At 33.9% G+C, this 22,190-nt stretch overlaps 1 protein-coding gene across 1 annotated transcript in view; it reads left to right on the forward strand.

Annotated features, from left to right (window-relative positions):
- Positions 1 to 22,190, forward strand: part of PIK3C3 (phosphatidylinositol 3-kinase, catalytic subunit type 3) — a 137,573-nt gene that overhangs the window by 30,787 nt on the left and 84,596 nt on the right. The window contains exons 4-9 of the mRNA XM_012665090.1: positions 2,555 to 2,641; positions 4,793 to 4,888; positions 7,511 to 7,582; positions 10,092 to 10,196; positions 10,855 to 10,947; positions 18,036 to 18,221. Coding sequence (XP_012520544.1) covers positions 2,555 to 2,641; positions 4,793 to 4,888; positions 7,511 to 7,582; positions 10,092 to 10,196; positions 10,855 to 10,947; positions 18,036 to 18,221 — 639 coding nt within the window. The remainder of the gene's footprint in view (positions 1 to 2,554; positions 2,642 to 4,792; positions 4,889 to 7,510; positions 7,583 to 10,091; positions 10,197 to 10,854; positions 10,948 to 18,035; positions 18,222 to 22,190) is intronic.

Raw genomic sequence — 22,190 nt, forward strand, 5'->3', positions numbered from 1 at the left:
TCTATAGAAGTTCCTGGATTGGGGATAACTAGAAGCTGCTTTGTACTGGTGAAAACCACCCAAGTCTGTCTACATTATTATCAGCACCTACAAGAGATGCGGTGACATCGATTATGGGCTAATTAGGGTACCTGCTTATAACTTGTGTAATGCTTTATAATTTCATAAAATTTTATAAAATTTCTAATAATATTTTTAATCCAATTATTAATAAATACTTGTTTAATCTGCATTGAGCCCTAAAAGTAAAAGGGCTTATGGTTTGAAGAACTGAAAAGAGACTGTAGTATACTGAGTTAGTTAGAGAGTTAGATTTTTTTGTAGAAGAAGACAGGGGCTAATCATTTAGCAGTTGTCATAGCTAATTCTAGGCTTTCCCTGTTGCCTAAAGTCCAGCCAGGGGCTGACTTTGCCCTCTCCAAAATCCACCCACTTGCTCCTTTGTAATCAAACAATCAATTGTGTTATGTGCATGGACTCTGATAAATGTTTAATAAGTCCTGTGCTCTAGCCAGTCACTAAGGGTGACCCTCAATGAACCATGCCTCCTGATAGTCACATTCTTCCACATTAGATCTATACTGTGCTGTGACTCATTTTAACTGACACAGTGCAGCAGAAGTGATGCTGTGTCCGTTCCGGGCAATAGAGCATGACAGCTTTTGTTTCTGCACTTTTTGGGAACATTGAGCTACCATGTAAGAAATTCAGCTATTCCGTTGGAGTTACCATGTTGAGAAACCACTTGGAGAGGGAGCAGCACGGAGAATACATGGAGAAAAAGAGAGACCCCACCACCCTGTTATCCCAGCTAAGCCCTCCCTTTTCCACTCGGTGTTAGACATGCGAGTAAAGCCATCTTGGATATCTCAGCTTCAGCCACCAAATGACTGAGTCACAGACTCTCAAGGGGTTATATGTGAGACCAATAGAAAAAATTATTCAAATGTCCCTTAAGAAGATGATTTCTCCAAATATCATGAGAAATAATAAAATGAGTGTTTTAAGACACTAAGTTTTGGGGTGGTTTGTCATGTAGTGTTAGGTAAATAGGACAGTGGCTAGGGAGACATTTTGAGTGGTAACTATTCAGTTCTTCTGAAATTATAAGATTAACTAAAACAGAGAAATATCCAGAATTTCTGCTCTCAATCTCAAAGCCTGGTGCAGGAGACAAACATGTAAATAGTTGTCATAACATAAATGAAACAGTTGTGTCATTTTACACTCAACAATATCTTTCCCCATCAAGGCATATAGATTTTCCTCAGTCTTTTTGATTATAGTATTTCATAGTGTGTGTGTACCATAGTTTACTGAGCAGTTTCCGCTATTGATGGACATTTGCTTCCTTGTATGTCTAATTTTTCTGTATTGCAAATAGTGGTGCACAAATGTGAATGTGTTGAGGATAATTTAAACTTGTCCACCAAGTGGCTTTACCAATTTTAGTATTGCCATGCTAGCTACATTCTTTGGTAGCTCTTCGTAAGATTGAGAAAGGTCATATTTGATATTGAAATAGGAAAGCTAAGCATACGCTATGTGGGAAGTAACACACATTAGCAGCAAACATAAATTCTGGGGCCCATGAAAATGACTTTAGAACATTTCTGATTTGTCTGAATAATTTAGTGAAGGAGAAAAAAAGGCCTCATCACATTCTGTTCTGTGAGAGAGGTAATAATTGGTGTCAGTGTTTGGCGTCCTTGTAGGAATGTTGTCATGACGTGGACAATGAAGAGGAAGACAACTGACACAGATAAGCTAGTATGTAACGCTTTAATGCCCAGTTTTGCTTTATGCTGTGAATTTGTTAAGAAAGAAAGTGAGTTTTTTTTTTTTTTTTTTAGAAAGTGAGTTTTGATACATTAATAAAGCTGATGTTTAATATTATACTTTCACTACAGAACTTAGTTCTAATTTCAGACCTTGAGACTTATCTTGAATTCTCTGTGGATTTGAAGAGTCGATGTATTATTATTTAATTTATAAAACTAAGAGTAGATTGGTATGTAGGACCTCATAGGATTCTACCAACTACTATACTACAAAGTTAAATCTTTGTTATCACTGTTTCCTAAAATTAAAGCATGTGTGCATATGTATGGAGTTTAAACCTTAGAGTGTTAATTTATAAGTTCCAGAGAAATGCCTTACTGTCTGTAACTGTCATTTTTCATAATGTTTGTTAGATTGAAACATGGGAAGCAAAGAGAAACAGTGGCTTATTTCCCATTCAAGGAACTGTTCTTATTACAATTTCCTCCCTTTTTAATGGTCAAAATATAAAAAATATAAAATGGGGATAATTTCAGGAAAGATTTCATTATTTTTTAGCATGTCAAAACATGGCAGATTATGGACTTTTTTTAGAAAAATGTTTTACTTTAAAAAAAACGATTTACCTCTTGCCAAATTTCTTATCCTGATAGTTGTATATGGTTTTTGTTGTGTATAGGAATATATCATATGTGAAATTGACATTACCATCCTTTATTTTCCTTTCTGTTAGAACTATATTAAAATGTTCCCCATTGTATTTGTTCTGCAGCTTACGAAAGCTCATCGACAGGGACACATGGTGAAAGTAGATTGGCTGGACAGATTGACATTTAGAGAAATAGAAATGATAAATGAGGTGAGTTGTATCCTTTTTTATTTTAAAATATTTTCTCCAGGTTTCTAAGTTAACAATTTTTTGATAATTGTTTATTGTTGGGTATCTCAGAAATGTGAGATTATCAAGTTAACCTCTGTATCTGTGAATTCTATGCTGATAAATGGAAAATTCGGGATATCTACCTTTCTTATTATTAAATGTAATGTCAGATCATGAGGTAGGTAGTTGATATCCTAAGATGTACTAAATATGTAAGTGAAGCCCTTTCGGGGATGTTGCCTCACCTTGTGTGTTCTCTTTAATGGCATCTCATGTTCAAGTTCAAGTCAGTGTTGAATAAATCTGCCATCAGCATAGAGGTAGCTTTTCATTTCACTTACCATAAATTATCTTTAGCAAGTTCTGCCTCCAATTAATATATTGCTTGTCTTATGTACTGCATACAGGACTCTGCACCCTTAATAGTGTTACTTGATTTAGTAATTTTTTTCCTTGTCCCCACGTATTGGGCCAGTGTGTATGTTTAAAGATGACTCCAATGAGATTCTTTTCTAAAGTTATAACAAAAAGAATTTTTTTTTGTATATTTTCTCTAAAATACCAGACGTTTGGCCTAACATTCTGTGCCTAGAGAACAGAATTAATAATCGTGTTAGTGAAATTAGGAGAGAAGGATATCAATTTTGTGATGTGTCTGACTCAAAATGACCACCATTAAGGCACAGCTGATTTAATTTATATTCTCCAAATAGTTTTCAGCAGGTGGAAAGAGAGAGAAGTTTTTAATTTTACAGTCAACTGTCCTAAGAGTTAGATTTTACCATTGTTCTTTTTTAAATGAATGTATTGCTGTTTAACAAAATTTATATTCAATTTGAATATTTGGTATCTTTTCTAAATTTATTCATAATACATTCTCATATACTCAAACTGGAAGAAGGATTTACTTTTTGTAATTTTTATAATAGTCACATTCCAAAAAGAGTTTAATCAAAATGCTTATATTTTTCTGTTCTTCAACTTAGATACCTCTGGGGGTAGAAAATGTAATGTTAGAGTTTACTTTGCCCAGCCTTTCTCACCCTCCCCACCTCTACTCTTTAAAAGATAGGAGACCATTACCACAGTAGACTGTAATATACTTTATAAAGCTGAACAATTTATGATTGTGTGCGTTAGACTTAAAGCCATTTGTAAAGCTGTTTCGGGTCAAGACTAATCACCCTTTAGACTTCATTGTATTTGCACTTCATCATCCACGTAGAACCATCAGGGAGCCTCATAATGACGTTTTGGTCAACCATAGACCACATATATGATGGTGGTCCCATAAGATTATAATACTATATTTTTACTGTACCTTTTCTCTGTTTAGATATACAAATACCTACCATCATGTTATAATTGCCTTCAGTATTCAGTACAGTAACATGCAGTGTAGGTTTGTAGCCTAGGTAATACACTCTATGATGTTTGCACAACAACAAAATTGCATAATGATGCATTTCTTAGAGTATGTTCCTGTTGTTGAGCATGACTATGTTTTGCTTTTTTTTTAAGGGGACACATTTATATAAAGAAGCAGCATTTTTTTATGTTGAGGAAAGAAATAATTATTCCCCAGTGTGGATAAAAATTTACAAATGACAAATCATTTTAAGACCATTTATAAATTGTGAAAAACTTTTAAAGGTTATACTTGGTAAGCTCAGATGGCCTCTGTCCTTAGTTGCACACTTTTTTTTTTAACTTTTAATTTTGGTTACATTTATTTCTGTAGTTGGATTAGTCATACTAGTTTAAGGGTGAACTTTGCTTAAAATCGTTAGAAGTAGAAAACATCTTTTATTTTTGGAATAAAATAGTTCTCTTGCTAATGTATGCAAAATACCTTTAAGATTTTATGTAATAAAATCCAAATTACTGAGTAAATCAAAAATGTTAAGTTTGAGGAGGCAGCTGTAAGTACACTACTGAATAAGACAGGAGTGCTGTATATAATAAAATAATAGTGCTGTATAAAATATTACATGTATATAATGAAATAAAAATTTGTTTTAACTTGAACTTGATATATACATGTATTACTGAATTGGGAAAAATGACACATACTGATAAGATAATGTTGAAAATGATTTTTTTATGAAAATCTCTTCTTGTTTTTTTTAGAGTGAAAAACGAAGTTCTAATTTCATGTACTTGATGGTTGAGTTTCGATGTGTCAAGTGTGATGATAAGGAATATGGTATTGTTTATTATGAAAAGGTATTTGCCTTAGAAATGTTTTTGGTCTCTAAAGTAGAGGGGAGGGAAAACATTAAAAAAAAAATTACTGTCATTCCTGCTGAGATGAATTATTTGGTTGCAGGATAGCAGCAGACAGCTGTCAGCAGCAGCTGTTTATGTACATACAAATCAAATCATATAGCTGCAACAAGATTACAAAAGCCAATCATTCATGTAATGTGGTTCTGGGTTATGGAATTCAATAAGTCAATAAGTATGCAAGTGATTAAAAACTTTTTGATTAATTGTTCTGCAAATTGGCAAGTAGGTCACTAAAGCAATAGCTTTATTTACAGTTATTATTCATTTGAAATGTAAAAAGAAGAAATCTTATTCTTTACGTGGTAAGCTGTGGAAAGTTAAGGGTATGTTTGTTGACTATGTATGTAATGTGTTGGAATTCTCTACATGGCCCTAACATAAGTATGCTTATTAATGACTTCATAAATGTTCATTTATTTATATAGTGTATGTAAAAGTAAGAAAATCATGTTACCATCAGGCTGAGTAATAACAAATAGGCAGTTATGGATTTGCTGTGGTCTGCTGATTATGCAAAAGAAAGTAGTTCTGTGTCTGGTACATAGCTACTTGAAAAAAACTGCCTTATAAATGCTTGTTGATGGGGCTTCATTTAAGTACCGTAGAAATAATTGTATGCATGGTATGAAACCACATAAACGAGGTATCTTCTATTATAGTGGAAATAGTAGACAAGTGTTTAAATCAGTGCAAATGATGGCAGACTTTTGATACGTGGAGTGATAGTGGATTAATATTTCTTCTGGCATATAACCAAGCTTATATGCAGTATATTTGTTCATTAGGAGCAGCCCTTTTAAATTACATTTACAGTTTAGTATTATTTGTTCAAGCTGTCCCAAGTGATTTTTAAAAAATATATAATTTTATAACTACAAGTGGCTATTAGAAAGGCTTTTATAATGAAGGTTTAGGGTTTGTATAGTTAACTTATGACCATAGTTAACTTATGACCATTTTTTCAAGTTAATATTTATGTATTTTTTTCCTTTAGCTTATAGCCCTTTTATTGTAGTAAAAGAGTAGGAAATATTAACTTATTTTAGCCTTTTATTTTATAAATGATACTCCTTGGGGGAAAAAGAAACTACGAAGATAGATGATTTAACATTGTTTGTTAATTTATTAGAAAAACCGTATCAGAAAGGGAAAATAGGTGAGAAATTGTTTTGTCACAAGTACGTTTTAATAAAATCTCTTATACTATATGTAATTTCATTGAAAGCAATATTTTCTGCCCCTATAGAGTTAATATTGCAAAATCATGCTAATAGAGGTGGTACTTTTGAACATCAGAGATGTGAAGGGTCTTTTGAAAGACAGCTTTGATAGCAGATGAAATAATAATAGAATAGAAATTAGAAGAATTTCAAGTGTTTTTGAAAAGGTTCTTGACCCCTTTCTATTACTTCCTGAAAATTGCTCATAAATTAATGCCTGTCTACCCACCCTGTCATATTTCCACTTAGTGTAAAGATTGCTGGGCCAGTGTATTGAAGCTAATAGAAATAGACTTTCTTGTCACCTGTCTTTTGTGACAGATAGCCTTAGTGAAGATTACTTGTCATAGTTGGGCTGATAAATGTGTTTTCTGGTGTTGTGACTGAGAACAAGTCTGTTAAACAACGGCTGTGGGAATTTGTGGTTTTCTGTAAGACTCAATTACTGAACTGAAGTAAAGTCACAGTGTTTCCCCTCTCTCAGTGTCTCCTGATTTTGTTGCACGTATCTAAAATTGAATATATACGCACATTTGGAAAGCGATAGAAAAGCTTGATGTGCATACAGTCGTGAGAAAATGAATTTTGACCTTCATTAGTTTAGCCTATTCCAGTATATTTGGCAGTGACATTTATTATGCTGAATTACCTTTCTTGCCTGAACTGGATAAAAATAAAAGCCACATTCTTCAAAACTGATAATACTAACAAAATAAGTCAGCTTTACTTCTTAAAAATTGATTGATTTTTGTTATTCAAGTTTGGATTGTGTTGAGTACCTGTCCCTTTGAGAAGCAATGGTGCTGCTTCTCTAGCTGTGTATAAATTTGAGTAATATTAACCCCCCCACTTAAAATTCTGCTCCTTTGAATGGATCTTAATTGTGGTACCTTAAAAAAGTTACCAACATCCACTTAGTTTTTGCAAATGATGCAACACATCCATTGTGCCATATTGTAATTATCAGCTATGGTTTCTTGTTCTGAGTTTGAATATTAGCACATTTTTTTTAATCTACTATTATTACGAATGAGATTATTAAAAAAAGAACAAACAAAAACAATCTACTAATTTTGAGACCTCATTTCTATAAAACTATTATAATACAAATTTTTGTTAGATTTTATTTTTCTTAAAACATTTTCTCAGCAACAAAAGAGGTAAAAAGTGGATATGTATTTTATAGTAGTTGAAAGAAGATAAGGATTTTTTAAAAGAGAGGAATAATGTTCATTAAATAGAATTAAAATACATTGGAGTGTACAGTATCATGTATTGTTTCTTACCATTTGGTTAAATTTTCTTTTTTTTTTTTTAAACTTACTGTGCTGTAATCCAGGATGGTGATGAGTCATCTCCAATTTTAACAAGCTTTGAATTAGTGAAAGTTCCTGACCCCCAGATGTCTATGGTAAGTTATTGTGCAAGTTTTTTATGAAAGCACTTTTCTCTAGAGTGATTATGACTTAGCGACACCGTGCACGTTCTTTAAAAAAAAAAAGTAATATGTAACCACCTCAGTTATCCAGAAGTGATTCGTAAGTTTACTTCCACTATCTGGAATCAGTTTCAGATGGAATTTTACAAGGAATATTAACATCCTAAAAATAATATCAGGATGGTGTAGGGTTGGGCAATCATTTTATTTGAATTATTGAAAGAGTGAGGGATTGTAGTCTTGAAGTGAAGACTTGGCAAAACTGGTATTTGAAAGATGGTCATCTTATAGAAGGAATATTTGTCAGGAGAATTCTATATCTGAATTAGTGGATGAAAATTATAGGGAGACCGATTTGTTGTAAAATAAGAAAAATCACTGTAGCTACTAGAACTATACAGTTTGGAACATGGTACATATGGGTGATGATGAGATACCTGCCTGTTAACAAAATTTCGAGATGATGGCTCTTTCTCAGGGATGTGAAAAAGTAAGAATTCTTACTTTGCAATAGAAGTTTAATTAGACATCTTTAGATTTAGAAAGTTCCAGGCACGAAATCCTTTGGCAGCACAATAGAATCCATAATATTCAATTACAACTTCTTCATATTACTCTGAACCTTTTTATTCTTAGTTTATACATTTCTAATTAGATTAGTTACCTCCCTAATCAGACCAAAGTAGATTAAAAGCAACACATTGGACAAGGTAAGTATTAGATCATTAAAGCGGGAACTAATAGTTGAAGCCCTAACATCAAAGCAAGAGATAAAGGGAAAAAAAGTAGAGTATGAAAAGTTAGAAAAAAGGTCACTTGAGGATATTGTAGGAACAAACACTCTAAATACCTTTGTAGTCTCTATGCATGGTATAGTAAAATCCAGTTAATATATCTCAAATTGGCACTGAATTTCAGTATAAAATCAAATTGTATTTTGCATTCTGGATATTCAAACCCAGATGCATATACTTTATAGTTTACCTTCAAAAAGACTGAGTGTAAACAAGTTTTTTCATATTGAGATCATAGGTTTCACTTATATGTAATTCTGATACCAAAATGTCAGGTAAATGAGTTGTCTGTGTATTTAGTATATTCTTTTTAAAGAAAATGTCCATAAGCAATTATAGTTGTTTTAATTATTTTTTATATTGTAATTGCTGTAACTAAAAAACCAAAAAATAACTAGGGCCCCTGTTAAAAATTTTTACTTTTAGATGAAAGCAAGCAAGCATAAAACAAAAGATTAAAAAAAGAGCAAACGGGTCTCATCACCCCCCATGCTCAAAAATTCAGTTCAGCCTGTAGCCATGAATATTTGCTGAATGGAGGAATATATTTCAACAAGGATTCTTTGGGTACTGCTGAGCTGATATACCACTATATCAGACAATAAAACAGGGTATAATTCTATACGTACAATAGTGTGGTACTGACGCATGTATGTACACAAATAGACTGGTTGAACAGAAAAATGCTTCCAAGTGTGTACAGAAATTTAGTATATTATAAAGGTGGCATTTTATTACTGGAGCATAGTGCTGGGGAATGTAATTAGCCAATTTGGAAAATTAAATTAAATTAGATCCATGCCTCATATTATATATAAAAAAAATTCCAAATGGATTAGGAATCTAAATGTTAAAAGAATGAAACCATACTAGTACTTTCAGCGTAAGGAAAGACTTTCTAACTATAATACAAAATTCAGAGGCAGTAAAAGAAATGATTGATAAATTTGACTACATTAAAAAAATTTGCATTGCAGAAACCACCATCAAAGTCAAAAGACACTTAACAAGCTGGGAGAAAATACTTGCTACATACATCATAGACAAAAGGCTGATATGGTAAAGAACTCTTAAAAATTAAAGGACAAATGACCATAACGCTAACCAAAAATTAGGAAAAAGACATGAACAGACAATTCGCACATATATGACAATATGGTTAAAACTTATTATTTTTTCGATGAGTAAAATAGACAGCACCAGATGTGTATATTCAAGCATTATGATCATTGTCTCTGCCCTCAGTAACCGACAGTTTAAATAACTGTTAAGATGACAGCACAGTGATGTCACAAGGTCACTAGTAGCTGATAAGAAAAGGGAATGCTTTAGTCTGGGTTGCCAGGGAAGATTTTAGAGTGAAGGTGGTATTTGAGTGGATAGAGGATGTGAAAACCTTGAATATGTGGAGAGTGAAAGGCAGACATTTTAAGAAACTGGAATGGCATGTGCACGCACATGCATAGTATGGCCATGGGGGAGTTGAATTCATACTTAGTTTCCCAGTCTTGAAATGGGTGCATACTTTTAAGTTACATAGGAGACTAAAGTTGTACCAGAATAAAACAGTGAGTATTATAAAGTGGTCTTAAGTAAGTACCTATTTATTTTTATATTTCTGACTCACTATTGAAATTTCCTTTTGGTAAAGTTTGCATTCTCAATTAATATTTTTAAATAATTTATAGGAGAATTTAGTTGAGAGCAAACACCACAAGCTTGCTCGAAGTTTAAGAAGTGGACCTTCTGATCGTGATCTCAAACCCAATGCTGCCACAAGGGATCAATTAAATGTAAGATAATTTATAAAATATTAATATAAAAATAATTAAATGCATATTTTTGGGTACGACTGGCACGATATCATTTCACTTGAAAATTATTCAGATGTACATTTTTTCCAGGTCAATGAACCCGACATAATGTCAACAATTTCACATATCTGCAGTTCTATTATCATTTGGGGGCTTTTTAGTCAGTTTATTAGCTCTGAAGACAGAGCTACAAATAGTATATGCTTTCATTATATAGCATTCTTAGAAACTGGCCCTACGACATTGCCTGTGAGAGGACTTTGTATGTACATGTGCATTGTTATGTACATAGACTTGACAAGTGAAGAGTTTATTGTTTGTTTTTTTTCTTCTTTTGGTGTGTATGGAGGGTGTTGTTATTTTGGTTTGTTTAGTTTTGGTTGAATTAAATGAGTTCCATAACTATATACTTTATATGGAGTATGACTTTCTTTTTTATTCTCACATTCTAGTAATATACTTTTTGGATGGATGAGTATAGCAATTTTAAGTTTTACTTGGCAGGATGTACATTTTCCTTCTTTGTATTGTAATTCTATTATAGAAACATTTAAATAAATGAAAAATTGTAGGTGAACTGGAAATATATAGGAATTATAGAGTTGATAAAATTAGTCCTTTTTCTTCTTTGTTGTAGATTATTGTGAGTTATCCACCAACCAAGCAACTTACGTATGAAGAACAAGATCTTGTCTGGAAGTTTAGATATTATCTTACTAATCAAGAAAAAGTGAGTGTCTTGAAAATACTCATATGTCAAATTTATCTCCAGACTGTTACTAATGATCAAGATGAGGGAACTGCCACAGAAACATAGAGTCATTGTCACCTTCAAAAAGAAAATTACAGAGCAATATATGAGATACTTGATTTTTTTAAAATTACCAAGGTATACATACAAAGATACATGTATCTGTTTGTTGACATATAGACAATGTCTGAATGGGTTTTGAAGTCAGAGAGACTTCGGTTCAGTTTCCAGCATTATATCTTATGTTGATGAGGTAGGGTGAGGCAAATCATTTTGGAAGCTTGATTTCCTTATTTTTCTAAATGGAGACAACTCTCCTTCACCGGTAAGATAATAGAGATAAATAAGCTGGCAGAGTACCTGGTACATAGTAGGTGCATCCTGTCTCATTCTTCTATCTCATTCTTCTTACCTCTTTGAACCTGAGTGACTAGGAAAATATTTACACTATTATAAGAACTAAACTACATTATTCTGGAGGAGATGTTGCTGGAAGGAGAGTATCAAAAATATAATTTGAAATGTGGAAAATTGAGTTGGTGGGGTAGCATACAGCTTGGCATGCAGGAGAGAGGCTAGGTCAGAACTAGACATTTGCTTTTCATAATGAAACCATGAAGCAGATAATGTTTCTGAGAGAATTGTGATGAAGTAGTGAGCCCTAAACTTGAGTGTGGAGACTTGGTTTTGAGTCTCACTGTTGCCACTAAGAAGCTTTTTGACTGTAGACAAATTGCTTCACTTACCTGAGCTTTAGTTTGCTCATATTTACTATGAGATGATCACATGATCATGAACTTTGTCTTTTGTCTCTCTTTGTCTCTTCTAGTTCTTCTTCTTCTTTTTTTTTTTTTTTTTGAGACAGTTTTCTCAGTTGCCCAAAGTAGAGTACAGTGGTGTCATCACTAGCTTACTGCAGCCTCCAACTCCTGGGCACAAGTGATCCTCCTGCCTCAGCCTCCTGAGTAGCTGGGATTACAGGCGCACACCACTGCACCTGACTAATTTTTTCTATTTTTGGTAGAGATGGCGTCTCACTCTTGTTCAGGATCGTCTCAAACTCCTGACCTCAAGCGATCCTTCCACCTTGACCTCCCAGAGTGCTAGGATTACAGGTGTGAGCCACCCTGCCCAGATTCTTCTAATTCTTAAATAGTCTGTAAAATCTTGGAAAAGAGGGCCAAGGACTAACTCTTAAGGTATAATAATAACAGCCAGTGTTTATTAAACAGCTATATGTACCAGGAATCCTTTAAATCCTGTAACAACTCCTCAATGTACATATTATTGTCACTGTTCTACAGCTGAGGAAACTTGAGCCTTAGAGAGATTAGGAGTCTATGTGGAATTACAAAGCTTATAAATGCTGCCTCTTGATTGATATGCTCGCATTTATGAATTAGAAGAGAAGGGACTCAGTGAAGATATAGAAAAGAGAATTGTAGAGAAAACATTTGCAACATCATGGATGTACTTTAGCAGTAATTCTGAAATGCATTAGGAGTAGGACAGAGTAGCATCAGGAAAATTAATATCTGTCAGGAAGCTGTTATATAATTATGCAAGAGTGAATGAATTAATATGTTTATAATCTCATGAGACAGTCTTTACTTTGTTTTAACTTGTTTTTCTGAACCACTTGTATTTCTATTAGTTTCTATAGTAAAGATAAAAATATCGTTACAGCTCATCTTAAGTCTTCAGCTTTTCCTCTTTATCATTTATTGATGCCTTGGGAAATTCTTTCTAGATGAATCATGTTTATTTTCTCCTTTATATCTATAATAAGAACGAGAGAGGAATTTTAAATTTACCGTAGCTTTGAGTTTTATTCTCTTCTTCACTGAACAAAAGGAAATATTCATCAACAGAAGCACAAGTTTGTGATTTTATGTTTTATGAAAAGATTTAGTTAATATCATGGTACTGTGTTAAATGAAGAATAAACTTGGTCACAGATATTGCGCCTTGAATGCAGCACAGTGTCATCTAAAATACACACCAAGATATTGAATTAAACCTGTTAGAATGTACAGATTCAAGAAGCATAGAATAGATTTACAGAGCAGAACTTCCTCAGAAAGAAAGGCTTGCAAGAAAAATTGTTTGTTTAAACAAGTAGTCACTTCTCACTGAAATTCAATTACTTCTAGATATGTGCAAAAGAAATAAAGTTCTCAAGTGATATAAAGTATGTGACAAGTTTCATTTAACTAGTTGATTTCAAGTTTTTGAAAGGTGGATGATGAAACTTCAATTGTCAGGACATATTATAGAGGATTCCTACGACCACTAGTATAGAGTGAACAATATGTCTTAATGTTCCAGAGTCACTTTTGAGTAAATCAAGTATCTGTAGGCTTTGAAGTGACCAAAGGAATTATTCATGCAGCCACATTGATATCCTTGTAATAATTTAAAATGGGTTTTGTAAAAAACAAATACTCTTATACCCATGCCCCTTAATTTATTTACACAAAGAAATTATTTCAGTCTCAGGCCCTCAGAAATTGTGACTTAGGGCCCAAAAGCCAGGTAACCTAGGGGTGAAAAGCTTTCCTAGAGAAGAGAAGGCAGTGCTCAGAAAACAAATTTGAGGAATTGGTTCTTACAAAGTTATACTTTCTATTTTTTAAGTAAATTTAGCCTTTCTACCTATTTTATTTTAAATGACCTGTCTTAAGTATTTCAGATGAAAATCTAGTCTGGACTTGATATACCTAAAAAGTTCACAGTAATAATGTTGTCCAACCATTTAAATTTATGAAGTATTTTAAAAATTGTGGTCCACAGCAGGTAGGAAGGGACTCATTTCTGTGGAACCTAAAATGTGAATATTGTAATTTTTCAAAACTAGCTTTTATAATGGCCTTTGTTCTTGTAAAAATATTAGTTAAAAATAACATACATTAATTCCATACCTTTTGATTATGATGAGGGAACAAAAGCAGTAGGAAGAGTCACGTATAGTGAAGATAATAGAAATGCTCTGAATGTTCTTATAAGGCTGCTCTGAGACAGTGACATCAGGACGGTAATCATATTTGTGTCTCTGGACAAGAATTTGTTGGTGAACCATAGCAGAAATGAATTTAGGTCAGCAAGCATTTATTATCAACTCTTGGCCTAGCATTATATAAGGATCTGGACTTTGAGATATCATGTCACTGTATTCATATAAATTAAAATTGTTTAAGGATATTTACACACAATAAAAAAAATGGAGAAGTATAGGATAGTAATTGATTAAGGGTCACTGTCTTAGTTTACTATATGGGTCGTTACTATAATAGATATGTGGAAGATGACAAGGTCAGTGTGCTGTGTGACATGAGGGAGATTTCACAGCTAAGATTGGCCTTAAAGTTTGAGCAGACTTTTATGGCATTTTTTATTTGGTGATCATTTTTCATGGGGAAGAAAAGCATGAGTAAGGCAGGCTGTTAGGTTCAGGAGACAGAAAGGTTTGTATGAATGATTATGAAATAGAAAAGATGGCATCAGATTGTGATGAGCCTTGAATTCTACCCTTGGGAATTGAATTTCACTGGCAACAGGAAACCACTAAAGCAAGAAAAAGTGTCTTAACAAGTGATATTTTAAGGAGGACAAACTAGGGTAGATTGGAGCAGAGCTGAAAATGAAAAAAGAGAGACGTATGTACTGACTTAGAGAAGGGTGTTGGAGGGCAAGGGAATGAAAGGAAACTGTGCAAGTTAGTTGACCTGGAGACGATTCCCGGGGTTTGGGCCTGATCCTGAAATAAGGAAATATGGTAGGTGGAAGGAAGAGGATGAGGAGATGTTTTTATTTTTGAGTATTTGGAATTGACAGTATCGGAAGAGCAGCAAAATAGAAATTTCTAATAATTAAGTTGGTAGAAGTTAAAATTAGAAATGATATAGTATTGTCAGTTCCGAAGTGATTATGATTCTACAAATAGGAAGTAACAATAAGGTGATTTTAAGATCAGGAAGGAGATTGACAAAATATTCATTGCTGTTAATATAAAACATAGTATTAAGTATAGTAAGGTTTACATTTGACAGTAAACTCAACATCAGAAATAGAATAGCAATGATAACTAATAATGAAGTAACATTTCTTGAGTATTACATGCAAGGTACTACTCTAAACATTTTATATTTACTAACTTAATCTTTACCACAACCCTAATGAAATGGGTCCCTTAAATGTTAAATTATGTGCTGTAAGTGACTCAGCTAATAATTGATGGAGCCAGGAATTAAAATTTGAACCCAAACACCCTGGCTCTAAAACTTGTACTCTTCTGTTACCTGTGGAAATTCTAGAGATAAACCTGCATTTGAATCCTGTATCTTTAATTTACGTGGATCAATAAAGCATGTATAAAAGACCTGGGGTTAATTGTCATCATTATTATTACTGTCTTCAAATTCTTACACTTTTTGTTTTTCTCATTCTTCTTCTCCTTGTTTCCTTCTTCATTCTATTGCCTCCTTGTTTACATTTGTAACATTTAACATTATAAAGTTGTGAAATTCTTTGTACAGTGCCTTATGTTCTTGAGCAGCAGTGTACTCTATAAATCTTGCTAATAAGTGTATAAATCTGAGAATCTAGGAGTTAGATTGTTTCAGTTATTGAATTTAGTACATTGGCATGCTGCAAGATTTGCCTATAATGAGTACACACCACACATTTCTATTAAGACTGCTGATGTACTGTGAAATGGAAAAGCTTTCACTGTAGTTATTTAAGAAGTATTGCTTTGTTTCCACATTCAACCTAGAAATACATTTTAGAAGTGCAAAATAAATTCATGGAATAAGTTAGTAGGGCAATCTATATGGAGAGAGGGAGCATTAAACTAAATGGTGTGCGAGAGGCGCAGAGGAAACGGACAGGTGTCCTTGGGGAATGCAGACTCCAGTTGTAGAGATAAAAATGCCCACAGAAGCATTTGGCAGTTAGAAGAACATCATTTAACTGATGGTAGTAAAATTGAGCCAACTTTCGTAGGAAAAGCTAGCTGAAAGTTGCTGAAAACTTCCTGGAAAAGTTGAGTTTTTGGCAGGCTGGCCTTAAAGAAGCTATCACTGTTTCGGTTAAGAGCATAAGGAGGGCTTGTCAATAAGAGCTAGAGTCATAAATAAAATTGGTTAACTGCACTGAAGCATAGAAGGACAACGGGAGTTCAATGAAATAGAGGTTTGCGTTGTGGTGAGAGGTGTCAATGGGATGTTTTCAGAAAGAAACCAATATTAGTTAATTAGTTATATCTATCCTCTGACTGAATCCACATTATAATGGTATGGTAATCATCTTCAAGTATTAGAAAGGCGTCCACATGGTGTGGGGCAAAGTTTACCTTCATTCTCTTCAGAGCGAAACTGACCAATGAGAAGTTAATGTGAAGACATTTTTGTCTTTTGGTTCATTATAGTTAAAATCAAAAGAAAATGGTTTAGCTATCTATGAATATAACGGCTACTTTGGAAATTAGTTCCAGGTATTGCTTAAGTAAATATTGGGTTTCTTTTTGGCAGTGGTGTTGTAGAGTAAATTTCTGCTAACAATGGGAGATTTGTGGTAAGATCACTTCCAACTTGAGTAAGAATTTGTGTGAAATGATAAGAAGAGAAACTGGTATTGAGGCTCTTAAGCTAGGAGACTGTGTCAAATTCCAGATGTGTTATATAATGAGAATCAGACTGAGGGGAAATATAGGAAGTATTGTTAGGAAATAATTGACAGGGACTGGGAATGGAATTAGGAGATCATTGTTGGTGGAATAATGGCCCCAAGGGGCATGGGTTTAGCTAATTAGGGAATGGCAGCGCCTTAATGGTAAGGAGGTATACCACCTGGTGAGAGAAGCGTGGGGCTGAGAGTTGGTGGATCTGGATTCTAGGTCTAGCTCACTCATCATTGTGAGGTGATGAGGAAGCCATTTAGCTTTGCTGAGGTTATGTAAAATTTAAGCATTGGACTAGATAAATCTTCATAGTGTCTTTTTTTCTTAATTTAGTAAAATTTAGTTCATTTTATGTCATAGTAACCAGAAGTTGTGTTTTATTGTCTGAGTGAGTGTTTTTTGAGAACTTGATTCATTTACTAATAAAAAATTTTACTTGGGCAGGGCAGGAATTTAAAGTTTTGTCTTTGTTCAAGAGATAATTCACAGATAAATTCTTAGAGGAAAGGAAAGAAGAAGAAGAAAACATCTTGAGTTCAGCCAGGAAAAGTGTTGTCAGTTAGGAGATCCAGCAGTAGGGGTCATTCTTTATGGAAAACAAGCGTGTACCATTTTTAAAAGAGCATTCATTATTTATGAAACAGGTACTATATTCCAAGGTAATTTACTTAACTGACAGTCTTGTGAAAACTTCAGTATGCTCCCTATCTAAAGATGTGAGGTTCCAGAAAGATGCTGCAAACAGCTAGCTGAATTATAGATTATTTGCTGCTGCTTTTTGTACTTATTTATTTTTATGAGTATGTTTTGAGTTTTTGATTGCCTGTCTTTTTAAGTAGTTACAAATTCTACTTTGTTTGAATCCTCATGTGTGAATATCTAGGAAAGCCAGTGATCATACCCTGGGACGTGATGGAGAGTGAGACTAATGGTGGGAATTTCTACCTGTGCTTGGGTTCTGAGCCTTTCATTGAGTGGATGTGGTGTTTGTATCATGTTGTTGATGTTATAAAATGAATGTTGTCGCCAAGGCATCTTAGTGTTCATGAGACATCTCTCAACTATTTCCATGTTTGAGGCCTGTAGTATTTTAAAATAACAAAAACAAAATGAAGAAAAGCCAATACATTTTAAAATTTACAGTGCTCTGCAAGTGGTTTGGCAGGCAAAATGTAAAGTTACAGGAACATGCTTTTTTTCTGTCCCACAGGCCTTCTCCAGGATCGTATGTATAACTTCATTCGGTGTTTACATAAGTAGTCTGTCATTGACTCTCTGACTTTGCCACCAGGACCAAGTAGAACTCTGCCTAGCACTCTTGACCTTCTCTATCCTATCCTAGTGAACAGGCTCTTGTTTCTAATTTGAAAATCTTTTCTGATTTTAGGCTTTGACAAAATTCTTGAAATGTGTTAATTGGGACCTACCTCAGGAGGCCAAACAGGCCTTGGAACTTCTGGGAAAATGGAAGCCAATGGATGTAGAAGATTCACTGGAGCTGTTATCCTCTCATTACACCAATCCAACAGTGAGGCGTTATGCAGTTGCCCGATTGCGACAGGCTGATGATGAGGTACATTATTATTCATTATTTCCATTCGACTGGGTGTATTTTAAACTAAGGCCTAATTATAGACTGTGTGTTTGGGGGTATATGTGTGTGAGAGAGAGCGAGCAAGCACGCACACACACGAGAGAGAGAGTTTTAGAAGGGAAGAGGACTAGGTGTGTTTTCAGAAGGAAAATTAAAATATTCCTCCAAGGACTCCTCTGTGAAATGAAAATTTACTTCCTGATCTGTTACGTGATAGGACAATCTCTCCCAGGACATTTACCTGGCAGCAGAGCTTGTATTGCTCTGTCTGGAAAAAGGAATTCTAATGAAAAATGGTTTAATGCAGCACCAGCTAGGGAATAATTCAGATCCCCTCTATCAGTCAGTATACAACAAGCCACATTTAATTGTAGCCTTGAAAAGCCCTTGGGGCCTTTAAAGCATAGAGATGCATGGTCATCTTACTCTCCTTCAAACTCCTCCTTTAGACTTTCAGCTGCTGACAATTATGTGTACGTGTAGATTTTCTGAAGGTGCTTTTGAATCTTCTGGAAAGCAGATTTCAAACTTTATGCCGACAGTTAATATATATAGTCATGTGTCTCTTAATGACTGGAATATGTTCTGAGAAATGCATCCTTAGTCAATTCGGTCTTTGTGTGAACATCATAGAGTACATTTAAACACACCTAGATGATAGAGCCTGCTACAAACCTAGGTTAGATAGTATAGCCCATTGCTCCTAGGCTACAAACTTGAACAGCATGTTACTGTATTGAGTATCACAGGCAACTGTAACACAATGGCAAGTATTTGTGTATCTAAACATAGAAAAGGTATAGTAAAATTATATTGTTATCGTATGGGTATTATGTTATGGGTATATAACCTTATGTGACCACTGTCATATATGCGGTCCATTGTTGGCCTAAACGTCCTTATGTAGCACATGACTGTACATGTAAGGCCATCAGGAAAGGAGGACCACTCCTTTGTGTTGACACAATGCATTGCTGGACTTTAAGTTTTACCGATTCTTAATGGGATATGAAACAGAGTAGCAGTTTTTTTCTTCTTAATTTTTACAAGGTGAATGTGTTCTCAAACATAACCTAATAGTTTATGTTAGCTAGCAGGCTGGGCTTATGGGACGTAAAATAACTTCTCAAACTTCGATATATATATAGGAATGCTGATCCCATAGAATAACGGTTATCAAAGACATTTTTTAGGGGAGGGGGAAAAACCCAGTGAGATCATTTTATTAGTAGTGGCATCTGAATTTCAAGAAACAAGTGAAGCATCTATTAATGTCAGTAATTATATATGGATATTTAATTATAGTAAACTTTAAACACTGAAATCAATGGTATAGTGAACTCTTACATATAATTCACAAATCTTTAGCAATTGCCAACTGATAGCCAGTCTTGTTTCATCTATAACACCACTCACTCTATCCACCCTAACTAATTCCCTGACCTCTACTAGATTATTTTGAGATACCCTCTGACTTCTAGCCTACTGGGTATAAATCAGAGGTTCCCATGACCCTCTCCTTAGGTTCAATAATTTGACTCACAAAACTCAAGGAAACATTGCTTACTATTATTGATTTATTACAAAGGATATTCTAAAGGATACAAATGAACAGCCAGTTGAAGAGATACATATGGTGAGGTCCTGAGCACAGGAGCTTGTGTCCTGTGGAGTTCAGAGTGTACTGCCTTTCTGGCATCTAGATGCATTCTTCTTCACAAGCCTGAAAGCTCCAAATCCTGTCCTTTTGGGTTTCCTATGCTATCTGGAAAAGTCAGTATGTGTTTTTTTCAAATCTATATTATTTTTCTTTCACTGTATTAGCTAAAAGCTACGAATAATAATGGTAAATAATAGCAATGATAGTCTTCATCTTTCCTTGTTGCTCATTATTATGGGAATGATTTTAGTATTTCACTCTCTAATGTGTGTTTCATACTGGTTTCAGTCAAATGCTCTTGTTTATATTTAGAAAGTCTTTCTTTTCTTTCTTTCTCTCCCCCCTTCTCTCTCTCTATTTAAATCAAGCATGGCTTCTGTATGTTATCACACACTCTTCTGGTACCTGTTCATATCATACGGTCTCTCGCCTTTAATTTGTTAGTGTACTGTAAGTGTGCTGATAGATTTCCTAATGTTATACCAGCCATACACTTATAAAATAAATCTTAATCTGATACCTACCTTTGATTTGCTAATATTGTATTTAAAATTTTTTGTCATATTTTTACTGCTGTACAGTTCAAAAGGAGAGAGATTCTGCTTTAGAATTTAATGAGGAAGTGGTATTTGAGATAGACATCGAAGGAAATGTATGATTTTCACAGTTGAAGTTTATATTCCAAATGGAGAGAACAATATGAGTGAAAGCAAGGAGACTGAAAAGTACAGGAAAGAGTGTGGTTTTACCTTCTGTTGGGAAGGTAAAGTCAGAACCCATGCCTCTAACTGATAATGCCTATGTGAATAGTTACACTTAATTCAATAAGAAATGGAAAGTCAGTGAGTGATTTTGACATAGCACTTTGCATTTGCACTCTGAAGCATTAGAATTGTTCTTGGGAAAAATGGTGATCACTATCTAGATAAAATTTCATAGCTCTTGGGAAATTTTTACTGAATTGCCTAGGATAGAAACTTGGATGTTTTTTTTTTTCTTTTTTGCTTTGTTTTACTCGAATGCTTGTGTCCTTCATGCTTGGAGGAATTTTATATTTTTCAAGATGTGACTATATAATGAGAAAACAGACTTTGTACTTACTATTGAAGTTAATTCATTTTCATACAAATGAAGGAAAGTGTAGTTTGAATATAGATTACCAAATGACCAACAAATCGGATGGTGATAAGTACCTTAAAAAGATGAAAATTTTCTTCTGAATTTCCCCTTCCTGGGGAATTTAATAACGATGCAGTCTTTTTGATTTTACATAGTTAAGTTTTTTTCTGTTATCGGGAAAACACAGAGGTAATAGGTTCAGCAGCATTGGGAATGAAATCTAGCAATAAAACTGAATTACTTACATCTCCAAAGAAGGATACTTGTCATTAAATATGTTGATTCATTTCTGTTATGTAATATGCTTTTTTTTTTTAAAAGAAAACACAAATAATTATGCCTATATTTATTGGATGCCATAAATCTCAAATATGATGATAGAAAACAGGATGTTTATTGTTCCAATTAATAAACGAGTGTTAGAAGCAACACTATAGAGGTGTTTTAACAGTCATTTGATTTCCCTGACCACTGATGTTGACATATTTGCATGAAAATTACTAAGCCAGTTAACCTTTCACTAAATTAATATTTATGGTGAAATCATGTGTATTACTCTTTGTCAGTGTTTGCCGAATGATAAATGTTTTACTATATTGGTGTAAGATATAAATTACAAAAAGAAAAAGAAATATACAGGCATACTTCTGAGATATTGCAGGTTCAGTCCAGACTACCACAATAAAGCGAATAGCACAATAAAGCGAATAGCACAATAAAGCAAGTAACATGAATTTTTTGGTTTCCCAGTGCATATAAAAATTACATTTACACTATCTACATTGTAGTCTATTAAGTGTGTAACAGCATTATGTCTAAAAAAAGTCTTTTAATTAAAAACACTTTATTGCTTAAAAATGCTAACAATCATCTAAGCCTTCCACGAGTCATAACCTTCTGCTGGTGGAGGATTTTGCCTCCATACTGATGGCAGCTCACTGATCAGGGTGGTAGTTGCTGAAGGTTGAGGCGGCTGTGGCAATTTCTTAAAATAAGACAATGAAGTTTGCTGTATCAATTGACTCTTTCACAAAGGATATCTCTGTAGCACGTAATGCTGTTTGGTAGCATTTTCCCCACAGTAGAACTTTTTTCAAAATTGGAGTGAGTCCTCCCAAACCCTGCTGCTGCTTTATCAAATAAGTTTATGGAATATTTTGAATCCTTTA

This window comes from Propithecus coquereli, unplaced genomic scaffold (genome assembly GCF_000956105.1).
Source record: "Propithecus coquereli isolate 6110/MARCELLA unplaced genomic scaffold, Pcoq_1.0 Scaffold96, whole genome shotgun sequence".
Classification (NCBI taxonomy): Eukaryota; Metazoa; Chordata; class Mammalia; order Primates; family Indriidae; genus Propithecus; species Propithecus coquereli.